General features: G+C 40.0%; 1 protein-coding gene across 1 annotated transcript; it reads right to left on the minus strand.

Annotated features, from left to right (window-relative positions):
- Window positions 1-2,998: 2,998 nt before the first annotated feature.
- On the minus strand, window positions 2,999-11,013 carry mrpl45 (mitochondrial ribosomal protein L45). The gene is made up of 8 exons (XM_084083695.1): window positions 10,876-11,013; window positions 8,925-9,120; window positions 8,040-8,157; window positions 7,066-7,164; window positions 6,448-6,496; window positions 4,847-4,996; window positions 3,956-4,129; window positions 2,999-3,358 (listed from the first exon to the last, which is right to left on the minus strand). The coding sequence occupies exons 1-8, from the start codon at window positions 10,936-10,938 to the stop codon at window positions 3,260-3,262; spliced, it is 948 nt and encodes a 315-aa protein (XP_083939821.1). The 5' UTR covers window positions 10,939-11,013; the 3' UTR covers window positions 2,999-3,259.
- Window positions 11,014-12,938: the final 1,925 nt, after the last annotated feature.

A 12,938-nucleotide genomic window follows, 5' to 3' on the forward strand; every position in this document is an offset into this window, starting at 1 on the left:
GTGTCCCTGGGGGCTGCAGCGGTCCAGATCTGGTTCATTCACAGACACTTCGGATGTTTTCACATGGGAGCCTGAGAATATTCCTGAAGAAGAGGAGGACGACGCCGATGCCGAGTGCGCTGGTGAAGCCTTTATCTTCCCAGCTGACCTTTAAACTCTTATTAGTCACCGGTTAGTTTCAACGAGCTGTCTGAGCCGTTCCAATGAGCGATATGAGACTCTTAAGTGTGGTATCTATAATGGCACTGGTAGGCCATCGGGATATTACAAGTGGGCGATTCTTTTTTTTACGATTCTTTTTTGGGGCTTTTATGGCTTTATTGACAGGATGGTAGGCTGACAGGAAATGGGGAGAGAGATGGGGAGTGACATGCAGCAAAGGCCGTGGATCGGGACTCGAACCCGCGACGCGCTGTCAGGCTACTTTGAAGCCTAGGTGCCCCGACTGCTACACTAGTGGTCCGGGCCAAAACACTAAGACTTTAATGATGATATAACATCAACCACTTAAACCCTTTATTCTTTGTAAAAAAAACATTATAACTGTACTTGGACCGTTTTTTCTGCACCAGATCTCTTGGCCAAAAATAGCCGATCTGTGGAAAAAAATGGGTGACACTCCTTTGAGGAGGAAGTGTTTTCTCCTGTCAGAGTGTAAGGTCAGCCACAAAACTGCACCCCTGCACCTGGCAGGGATTTGTTCTTCGGCAAGACATTGGTGGACATTTAGATGGAAAATTGAATCTGAATCTGTCACATTATTACCATCTCACTTTGAAGCCTATAGCTGAGCATTAATGCACAGGAGGTAATATCATCAGACCTGAGTGAAAAGACTAGCCTGGCATGGCCAGACTAATATCACTGCGTAGATATTATTCTGGAATCTCTGTGTGGAACCTGCATTTCCAAGGGGCGAATTAAAAAAATGCCTCTGGTGATAAACCTGCCCCCATATTTGCATACTGGGCCCTGATTGGTCCCTCACTACTTCGGAGGGAGTGAAATCCAATCACAACTGAGCGGCACCAGACCAAATCTTCCGAGGGCAATTTGTTTTTACAATGGCAGATTTGTCTGGTTTCCAGGCTATGAAAAGACTGCTCCACCAGCATATTTATACCTGTGCACAATAAACTGACTTGTAGGTGCAACTATGCCATAGTTTGGGATCTGAGAGGGCATCTAGATGCAGTTCCTTTTCTTTCTGCTTCCGCTCCCTGTTGAATTCAAACAATTGTTTTCTGTGAATGTGTGAGTTTTAAAAACTGCTATGCTCCTCCTTGACATCTACAATATGTTGGATCCATTGCAACAGATCAATGAGTCCAGCAGTGGATCAAAAATCTTAAGTAAAAAAAAACTGTATGTTGGCAGACACAAGGAAATAAACTGCAACGAGTTTGAAATTGTAAGCATAAAGAGCATTAATGTAGGAAGGTACGACAATTCTGTTGACTTGAAATATTACATGTAATTTACATACTTTTCTTGTTGAAGAGTGGAACTTCTAGATAGATAGACTTATATTGATTGAAGTTTAAGAATGTTAATTGTTTTAAAAATTTAACCAAATTTGTTAACAAAGGATGCCAGATTCACTGTCAGTGGTGTTTGGATTAAGAATTAGTTACACCATGGCCATAAAGGGCATAGTAATTTAGCTTCACAATATGGCTCATTCCATCTAATTTGCTAAATAATTTAATTATATGAATTATTGGGGGCTATACATCCTATCATTTCTGAATAAATACCCTTGAAAGCTCAAATTGGATTCTAAAAATAATATATAATTCACCATTAACATATTCCCCTTATTCATTATTTGGAGAGGATTCAAATGTACTCCTTACAATAGAGCAAATCTGTACATAATCCTTGATTTTCTATTCCTTCAGTAAGTAAGTGGTATTTTGTTGTTTCTTGTCTGCATGCAATGCATAGGATGTTGAAACTAGTGATATATGGGGCAATGAGGTTAACTACAAAAAACACTATGAAATTGTTGATATATGAGGCAATGAGGTAAGCATAAAGAAGAGTATTATGAAATCACTGATATATGGAGCAATGAGGTGAACTACAAAAATCACTATGAAATCACGAATATATGGGGCAATGAAGTTAACTACCTAAATCACCATGGGAAGATATGTTAAATAAGTACACACACACACACACACACACACAGTATATACCCAATATACTGTATCCTGCTCTTGACTTTAAGGAGTTCAGAAGTCGTAATTTCTGTTTGAATTTTGGGGTCTCCCCATCTGTTCAGAAAACAGAAAATATATTTTTAGGTCGGGATAGCATTTTTATCAGGACAGAACTCCACAACAATCATTTATTACCTTCAAATTCGTCTGCTCAACATTTTTTGTTTAATTACTGAAATTACCAATTTCACTTGTTTATCCTGTTTGAGTTCTCTCTCCGGAGTCTCCTGATTGAATAAAATGGGTATCCTGACCTGAAAATGTATTTTGTTGAGCTGGAGAGACGGGGAGACCCGTTACTGAACACTCGGTAAGGGGTCACTGAGATCACACACTCACAATATAGATCTTTTTTAAACCACTTACTTTCACTTTAATGATATCATATCCATATTGTTAAGAGATGTTAATCTTTGTCAAATGGTGGATCTCATTTTAGTTTTGAGTCCACATACAGCTAGTGACAACAGCCTCATTATCCCACTCAGTTTATGCAGTGATCTCATTGTTATGCACCGCCTCATGTAACCGTCAGTGGACCAATCTGTTTGACTGTTTCTGCATGTCGTGATTATTTTTTTTGGAACGTATGTACTATATCTTTTTGTCAAATCCAAAACTCAAATGTCATGTGAATCCATATCCATTTTTAAGATTTTTGTTAGCTTTTTGATCTTTTTCTATGTATCGACTACTGTTTCTTTTTTTCTGTCTTTCTTTTTTTTTATGTATATGAAGGACACTATTCTGATATAAACTCACTGAAACCGATGGAAGTGAAAAAACAACAACAGGCATTTTATTTTTGTATTCTTTAAATTAACAATATATTCATCATCACAGAAATAAACCATACAATCTCTGTAGATCTGGAAAATGTGCATTTTGTTAAGTACACATATGAAAAGAAAATCAGCTTGTGGAAAAACAGAAAATGTATGGGAAAATGTCAAAATATACATTTTAAAAGTCCCAAGTCCAACATGGTGTTTTCCCTCTGCGTTAGATGGGGGGAAACAGTGCCCCTAGGTGGATTATTTGTTCCACTGCACAGCCTCTGGCTTGGTAACTTTGTAGTTGAGGGCTTCAAATTCTTCGTCTGGTTGGAGCTCTGGACCGGGGATCATAACCGTCTGAAAGATGTAAAAGAATGTTGTTGATTATCCTTCATAAACACTGCTAACGTTTAACAATGCATAGCTATAATCCCTGTTCGTAATGAATGTCAATCACACCACTATGATAAACAGTGACACAGTCAACATAATAGGGGACATACATATTTAGTAATCGATTATGCAACGCATCAAATAGTTTTCTGAATTCCCCATTTCCTTGTTTGTCAGAGTTCAGACAGAGTTCAAGTGCTGGTCATGTTTCCAGCAGAGAAATGTGGCTTCATTTTGTACACATTTTTGCAAATTGGTATGTGGATATATATTAGGGCTGTCAAAATTGGCCAAACATGAACGTTTGAACATCATTATTATTCATTCTTATGGTAGTGGGCACTGCACTGGGTACTCTGACAACAAGTACAACGGGTATTGCATGAATTGGTGGGGCATGCATTCTCAACCTGCACCATCCCCGAGTAGGCTTATGCCCGCAGGTACGCTTAACAACGTTGTACAGCAAGTGCTCCGACACACACATACACACAAAACATGGGGTCTTTGGTGGTCTTCAAGAGAGTCGCTGAAGGCAAAGTGTACAGTGCTGAAGGTTACCTTGACGACGGGGTCTTTGACAGGGGCCCAGGCCGGTACGATCTTGCCGTGTATCCTCCAGCGGCCATATGGGTTGACGAGATGACGTTCTAACACCAAGTACTCCAAGACGTCTTTGGGCTCCGTCTCGCTCCCCAGCATCAGCCTCCCGAAGCGGTCGTAAATGGCCAGGGTCTGTTTGTCATCCAATGAAAAAGTTAACACACACCAAGAACTGTTGTGAGGTGCTGAGTGCTGCGAGAATTATAAAAAGAAGTAAAGAACGTGTCGCACTTAAAAATGGTGCTGGAGGAGGCTGGACGGAGAAAATGTTATCTGATGAAAAGAAAAGTATATCGTCTCTGTCGGGTGGAAACCTCATATGTCCAAAACTGTTAATTTTCAGGATTCAAATTCAAGTAGCAGATCTACAAGCTCAAAACGCAGAGATTGTATATCTGCTACTTTTGTGACGCTGTAGTGTGATCAAGAAGGGCATTAATTTACGAAAAAACACAAAAAGTTAAAATATGGAGGTAATAGGTTTATACCTGACAGCAACGATATGGAACAAGACCTCGAAGCAAATATTTAAACCAAAGGATTGTATACGGCAGTTGTTCTCAAACATTTACATGACATGGTCCCCCAATGTATTTGACCGTGGACCCCCATCTGAAATGATTTTGTGTCAGGGACCCCCCATAAGATAAGATCATTCTACAAAATAGAAAATCTAAAAGCTCAAGCTGTGAGCTTGTAGATAGCAAAGTATAAAATAGGGCTAAAGTGGTTAAACTTATTTGCTGGGGAACCCCTTGAAGCCCCTGAAGGACCCCTGGGGGTCCCCAGACCCCACTTTGAGAACCACTGGTATACGGAAACTAGTCAACATTTTTGCATTGATCTCACCTGTTTGGAGTGCATGCGGAGGGTCACCTGGCCATACAGGTTGCCCTTGGAGACCATGTCCGGGCAGCGAGCGTGGACCACTCTGGGCGGCTCCAGAGACTCAACGAATGTCCAGCGGATGGTCTTGTAGCGGTTTCCCCTAGTCATTTCCTGGACAGGAGGCAGGGAAAAAAATTGTGAAACCAAAACTAAGGACTAGGGCTTTCACGATTACAAATTTAAGTTAACGATTAATTGTCTCTCAAATAATTGCGATTAACGATTCAATTGTTGTGTTTGGCATTGAAGATTGGAACATCATTTTAATTTCTGTTTGCCTTTTAGGCTTCGTAATCAAAACTTGCACAGGGCAGATATGACAAATAACTTAAATATACAAATAAAGTATTGCCGTATTTAACAATTTTATACATGTAAAGATAGCAGAAATAGCTTGTAAAAACGTTGTAAGCTTGTAGATCTGCTATTTCTGATTTTTTTATATTTGAAAATGTGTGTACATTTTTCACCATGGGAACGATTATGAAAAATAATTGTGATTATCTGAAATAATTGCGATTAGACGGTTATGTAATAATTGTGACAGGCCTACTAAGGACACTGGGTCAAATCCAGTGTTCATTTAATTCTGAGACTGTACAAATGTAACCAAAAAGATTCCAGTTGGTTACATTTGTACACTCTCTTGAGTTATTTTATTACTGTACAGTCTAAAAATGATACGTGATGGGACAGGTACGTCATATAATGAAAACAAAGCTAGTTCTTACTTTGGTATAGCATTTATAGTTTTAATAGCTTCAGTATCTTCATATATATGTTCCCAAAGCCCTAAACAATGAACAGTTCTGATAAACCATAATAAAGGCAACAACTTTGGGATCAATTTTTAAGTCAGTATATTTTCTTGTTCCCCATATTTGCAGAAACAAACAAAAAGGGAATCTGAGAAGGGGGTGGGGGTGGGGGGGGGGCACTTATCAGCAACTAATAGTAAATGCTGATGAAGGCCTGAGTAGCCGAAACGCGTCCGTTTGTCATGATGACTGCTGCTAAAGAAAATTGACCGTGTGAGCTTTCTATAGACTGTTCACTGAGAGTCTGCACCCATCTGACCTTCTCAATCTATTGACAGTAGAGCACGCTCAGCTCGTCCCCTAGTATTTGCATAATGTGGCACCTTGACCAGAACCAATTCTGTATGTCCTGCATCTGGGTTATGAGTTCTTTGCCAGCGTGGCAATCAAACTGAACTGCAACACTTTAACCCATTCAATCCGGTAACGCATCTGTGTCACTTCAGATGTCTTTGGCTATTCAAAAATAGCAGATATACAAGCCCAAAATGTGTGCAAATGTTTGAATATATACACATTTTGAACTAAAATCTTTGCTTCTGGGGGTCCCTGGAACTAAATATTTTGAGATCGGGGGGGGGGGGGTTAAATATTGCCTAGGAGTAAAAACTCCTGTACTCATGTTAAGTCACTGTGGATAAACATGCCAATCAAATGTCTAAAGTGTAGAATGTAATTAATAGTGATTAAACTCCGGTACATGATAGGAAGGATTATTTCCCCTGAGAGGAACAGACAACTCACAGGGTAACACCTTTCTGTCACCAACGAGTGCAGTTTCTCCTTGTTGAAGCTGAAACACACAAACAGGTGAGGTTAGTCTTCCTAGAGACATACACAAGTACTACTAACTGTATGGTACCAAACTGCAATGACAGAGTTATTTCTCCAGTTTCTGGCTTTCGGAGATAGAGAACGGTTTACAATCTGACTGCTGCCATAAAATGTATTTGGAAATTGAGTAATAATAATATAACATATAACAACAATCACTTTATACTCATATAGCACTTTTCAAAATATGGAGTTACAAAGTGCTATGATAATCATATAAATTCAAGATATAGAAAACCCTTATATATATAAAATAAGGTTAAAACATGTCAATAAAAAATAACTGTGAGTAAATATAAAATTGAATAAGAATTTAATAGTATTACACTTTACACCAGACAAAAGATGAGTGTGCTCTCTGACCAGCACAGCGAGTGAGTCTCACTTCTATCAGAAATTTCTCACTGAAATAAACCCTCCCATAAATAGACCATGTCCTCTTGCACACTAAATGTATGTCACACCACTGGAAAGGAGGGCGTTGGCTGAGTTATTTGTACGTGAGAGAACAAGGAGACAGAGCCTTACTGTGTCAGGGCATTGTGAGCTTCAATGAACGTCTCTTGAGCTTGTGCTGGGAACTCCTTAGTGGTGAAATGAGAATCGTATTCTTTTATCTTGCGTATCCTGCGGGGAGTAAGGAAAAACACAAATCTTTAGATTACATTTCCTACAGGCATTGTAGAGTAGGAGGTGTCCACTTGATAAGCCCAGTAGCCCACTAATTGCCACAGGCAAGGATATTACGTATGTTTTTTCCCCGTCTGTCTGTGACACATTCATACTCCCAGAAGGAAGCTGGGAGGAAACCTATTGATTTTGGTGACCCCATGACCTTTCCTCTAGTGCCACCATCAGGCCAGATGTTCCATTTTTAAATAAGCATATCTCCTGTACCCTTATTCATACAGCCATAACATTTGCTATGCACAGTCATGTTCCCAAGAGGAAGAAACCTATTCAATTGGGTGTCCCCGTGATGTTTCCTCAACCAGACCAACGTGGAGAGACATGTAAGGCCTGGGTGGCGCCATGGCGGTCTGCGCTGAAATGAGTACAGTCTTGTTCATTATGGATTTCGGTTTCCATGTCTACAGGCTAGATTCTGACTCTATACTGTACTGTGATATAAATAGCTCAAAAAAGGTTTCTACACAAGAGCACTCATCCTAGATTATGGTACCACAAATAAAGGCAACAGATGATGAGCAATGGTGATTGATATCCAAGTAAACAAGGTGGAAATCTGTTACTGTTGGAGCAGAAACAAGAATTCATGATTTTGCACGATGTGATTATAAACAAACACAATCATAATAAATCAAGTGTCATTGAACTTAAGAACGGTCAAAGGGGCTGACAGATTTATAGATTTGAAAGGCATCTTTGCTTGCAGGAACAAAAAGACAATACAAAAAAAAAATCAATACAAAAAAAATCTATTCAAGCATACACAAAAAACAAAAATAGAGATTGAGCATTTGTGATAATAACGATCTTACGCAAGTTGCGAGGCAGCACCCTGTTTTATCTGCTCGGTGCGTTGTTTCAGCCCCTCTTTGGACAGAGTGGAGAGACGGGCGTCACCCTCCGGAGGGATGTAGGGGTCGAAGATGCCCGCTGGTGGTGAGAGGAGACCCACAGACAGTCAATATGCTTTTGGTACAGAATCAGATCAACCATATATGTATGCCCTACACCGAGCAATGATTGTTGAAGATCTGGTACCATAAATGTGGTCTATAATTTATGTACATCAAATAAATCAATGAGGGCTTTAGCTAGTCGTTATTATTACCAGTCATTTTCCTAAACTCAGAATGTGTTTCTGACAGAAAATGATTTCCAAGCAATGGCCCTTTAGCTACCTTTCTTTCTATAGCGACTCAAGAGGAGACAAACTTACAGATTCACCAGCATTTGCTTCAAAGCCTCAAAATGTTACTGAGCTCAACTCAACACTGACTAATTATTACATTATTATCACCTAATCGCAATTATTTGAGATAATCGCGATTATTTTTTGTATAATCGTCGTAATCATTTCCAAGTTGAAAAATGTTTATAACATTTCTAACATTTTCAAAAGATTGTGGAAATAGCAGATGTACAAGCCCAAAACAAGCTTGTAGATCGCTATTTCCACTATTAATGTTTTTTTGTTATTTTTTATTATTGTAATATATGACCTGTGCACATTTGTTCACAAAGCCTAAAAGTATTTTTTATTCATAACGTTCCAATGCTCAACAAACAACGAACAAACGCAATTAAAAATTGTTGTTTCGCAATTATTTGAGCGACAATTAATCGTCAAGTAAAATTTCTAAATCGTGACAGCCCTAGTCACACTGTGGATATGTACGGATGCATAAACTGTATTGTACCAGTGCAGGCTATGTTGATGGGCCTCTCTATGTACTGCTGTCTTATTACAAGACCAGCCGCTTTGGCTTTGGCCTCCTGGTCTCCGATTCCCGAAGCTTGCCCTTTCACCCCAGCGGCCGGCGGAATGAAGTATCTTTTCTTGGTCCGCACCGGCAAGATGAGTGGGAGAGGATGCCGCACATGCACCTCTGAATTCTGAAATAAAATAAATAGGTAAATCAATGTTTCATGACATGCACAGAGATGTCTTCTAGGTCAGCTGTGAGGTTCCATGGTCCATGGGACAGCATTAGACGCCCGCAAGCAACTCTTAGATCAGTGGTTCTCAAACTTTTTCATGTCAAGGACCCCCAAATTGACACTTATTAGCCCACGGACCCCCATTTGAAAAGATATGCCAGGGACCCCCATAAGAGAAGATTTTTATGGCTCTACCAGTGATTCTCAACCATTTTAATTTCAAGGACCCCCAGTTTGACACGCATTAGTCTACGGACCCCCATTTAATGGCATTTCTATCTCTGGGACCCCAATTTATATCATAAAAATCAATGCTAATTTAACTCTGAGAGTGTACAAATGGAACCAAATGGACCCGTTAGGGTTCATTTGGTTCCATTTGTACACTCTCTGAGTTACAGACCCATAAGGGTCAATTTGGTTCCTAATCTATCATTAGCTGGGGACCCCCTGGAACTCCCTCAAGTACCCCTGGGGGTCCCCGGACCCCACTTTGAGAACCAATGTCTTAGTTGCTATTTTTAATAACTGGCATCTAGAGTTGCTATACAAACCCTTGACAGCCCATACATCCAAACAGAAAAGTCCGATCTGATTGTATTAAACAACGTTAAACTCACCAACATTGCAGCTGTTACAGAAAACTTAGAAACTTTGTTTCATAAAAATCCACTATGGACATGTTATGAGCTACTTTCTGTCAATACATTCTGTGCAGGTGATAATTGTTTTAAGGGTTTGGAGTTTGGAAGCGCTCGTTTTCAAAAACGCAACGTCCTGCTGCATTATGTGACATTTAGAAAGAGTTGAGTGATTTCCAATGAGCGCTTCCAAACTCCAACACTCAGAAAGACAATCACCTGCACGGAATTTATTGACAGAAAGTAGCTCATATCATAACATGGATTTTTGGTAGATTTTTATGAACAAACGACTTGCAGATACAAAGAGGATAATCCAAGCTTTCCGTACAGCTGCAATGTTGGTGAGTTCAAGGTTGTTTAATACAATCAGATCAGACTTTTCTGTTTGGATGAATGGGCTGTCAAGGGTTGGTATTGCAACTCTAGATTCCAGATATTAAAAATAGGATCTAAGAGTTTCTTGCAGCTAGGACAGCATTAGACAAAACTGAACTCACTCACATGAAAAGCAATACTAATTTGTGAAATTGATCATGTGCACTTGTTCCAGGCAGGATGGCCTGTAACGTTATATAGCCATGAGGATTTGTAAGGTTATATCTTTGTCTCTTAATGCAAGAGACGATATTAATGTAGGGACTAGTAGGGAGGAGAGAATGGCTTGAATTGTGATGGCTGAAATAATAAATAACTAATAAACGGTTAATTAATAATAATAAAAAACAATGCAAATATCACTGGGGCATGTAGCCATGGTTCACATGACGCTGACAGTCATGTTTCAGGGCTATGGGGCATGCAAATATGTAGGGGTTTTCTACGAAAGAGAAAAACGTTTTAAAGTTATGCATGGAGTCACAGGAGCAAAACAATAAAAAATAAAGCTACTACTGTCAGACAATTATGCACGGTTGTTCATGAAGCCAGATTCCATAACAGCCTGTGTTACAACAGTTACTCTAGATGTAATCAGCCCTATGCCGTTACATATCATTTCAGATAATAACCAGCATCACAAAACCTCAAGATACACCACCATTGTCATTGATTAGTAATAGAACCTTACCTTTAATGTATTACATGACAGTAGATGAAGGGTTCCTAACGCCCTCCGCATGGACGTCGCCATCTTGTCTGTGTAGGTTTCCAGCGGTAGCGTTCAAGAGCGTCACTATCCACCACTCTGCAAGCAGATGCGCAGGAGTCACTTCATAGAGGTATAAAAAGAAAGAGTCACTTTAACAAAGACATAAGATGTGAATTTTGTTTTTGAAATGACATTCCATTTGCGTGTTTATAAAGTTGAATGCTTGTTTTATGTGGAAAGGAACAAAAGTATTACAACAATTAACACAACTGAGTATTACTAATTATTTTTAGTAATAACAGTATACAAATAAATAATAACATTAAAGGACAAACAATATTATTATCATTAATCATTATTATTTTTAAAAAGGATAAACTCCTTGAGATGCATGCACTCGTTTTCAAGGGGGACCTCAGGCACAACACAAACAGTGACAATGAAACAATCTAACACACTCTCTCCTACCATCTAGACCTAGAGACCATACTACATCTGCTACCCATGCCATCTTAAGTAAATAAAAAACAAGTAAACCCATAAGAAATACCATTGGTTCGGCTGGTTATCTAAACCTGAGTATGTGAAGGAGGGTTTTAAATAACAGAATGCATGCTAGCAAACATGAATTGGGGTCATTTCCGGTGATAAGCTTAGACTTTTTACGGGGGCCAGTTACAATTTGCAGCCACCTGTAGGTGCTCTTTTAGAGCGGTTTTGAAGAAGGGTAAGGACTGACTTTATTTCACATTCCACATTCTGGTGGCATAGCAGTAGAACGAATTTGACCCTATTTTTGTGCCGAAACTGGGTTCAGTGAGATCAGAGGGCCTCATTCTGGTGTTGTGGCTGTGTGTCTTTTACAATGTTGAAGTAGTCTGACAGGTACATGGGTATCCCTATTTTCTCGTGTATCTTGAAGACCAGGCCCATTTCAAGTTACTTTACTCTGTCCTCTACCCTGAGCCATCTCACCCTAGCATATTGAGCAGGGGTTAGGTGAGTTCTGGGTCACCAGGAACTCACCTAACCCCTGCTCATTATCTAGGCCTAGTAGTAACCTGACCAGTTTGTTTTGAGAGGTCTGCCTTTGAGGTGCTTAAGTACCACAAGGTGCATGCATAGTCAACATGACATTGGATGAGTGCTCCTGCTAGTGTGTGTTCCTACTGACCACCAAGGAGATCCCAAATAGAAAACTTGTTCTTTAGTTGACTTATAATTTTTGTTCACTTAAGATGTTGCCCTCTAAGATACAACCCAGGTAGGTCATTTCATCTTTCCTTGTGATGACATTGTCACCCACTTTGTTTATTCTGGACCCAAAAATAATGGATTCAGTTGTTTGATGCTTTCATTATAGATAGGACAGTAGTCTGACAGGAAATGGGGAGAGAGATGGGGAGTGAAACGCAGCAAAGGCCGTCGGGATCGGGACTCGAACTCGCGACTCGCTGTCAGGCTACATTATAGCCTAGGTGCCCTAACTGCTACGCCAGCGATCTGGATTCAGTTTTGCCTAGGTGTACTGATAGTTTGTTATCAGTGAGCCAGGTGCAGATGCTACCGAGTTCAGAGCTAAGGGCCTCCTCAACCTGCTATTTGTCCTTGTCCGAGACCAGGAGTGCCGAGTCATCCGGCGAACAAGAACAGATTGCACGCACATGCTGATGGCATATCGTTTACGTACACTAGGAACAGTAATGACCCTAGTATGCTTCCTTGAGGAGCACCGCAGCTCACTGGGAGGACAGGGTTCTCTCCCCTCCAGATAGGATCTCATCTAGCCCACTGATGAACTAACCAATGGCCTTCAACTTATCCATCAGTATGGAGTGATTTACAGTGTCAAATGCAGTGGTGTGTTATAGTTTTTTTTCCTGAGGTATATGATAATCATTCCATGCACAACATGCGCGTGGTCGTGGGTATACACAAGCACGTTTTCAATGGATGAAATGATTAGTAGACTGAATATGCTTTTTTTCCAAAAGATTCTGCACGGTACATATACAGCGTAACACGGTAGAACACACCACTGG

The sequence above is a fragment of the Gymnoscopelus microlampas genome (genome assembly GCF_963454915.1).
Source record: "Gymnoscopelus microlampas genome assembly, chromosome: 2".
Taxonomy (NCBI): Eukaryota; Metazoa; Chordata; class Actinopteri; order Myctophiformes; family Myctophidae; genus Gymnoscopelus; species Gymnoscopelus microlampas.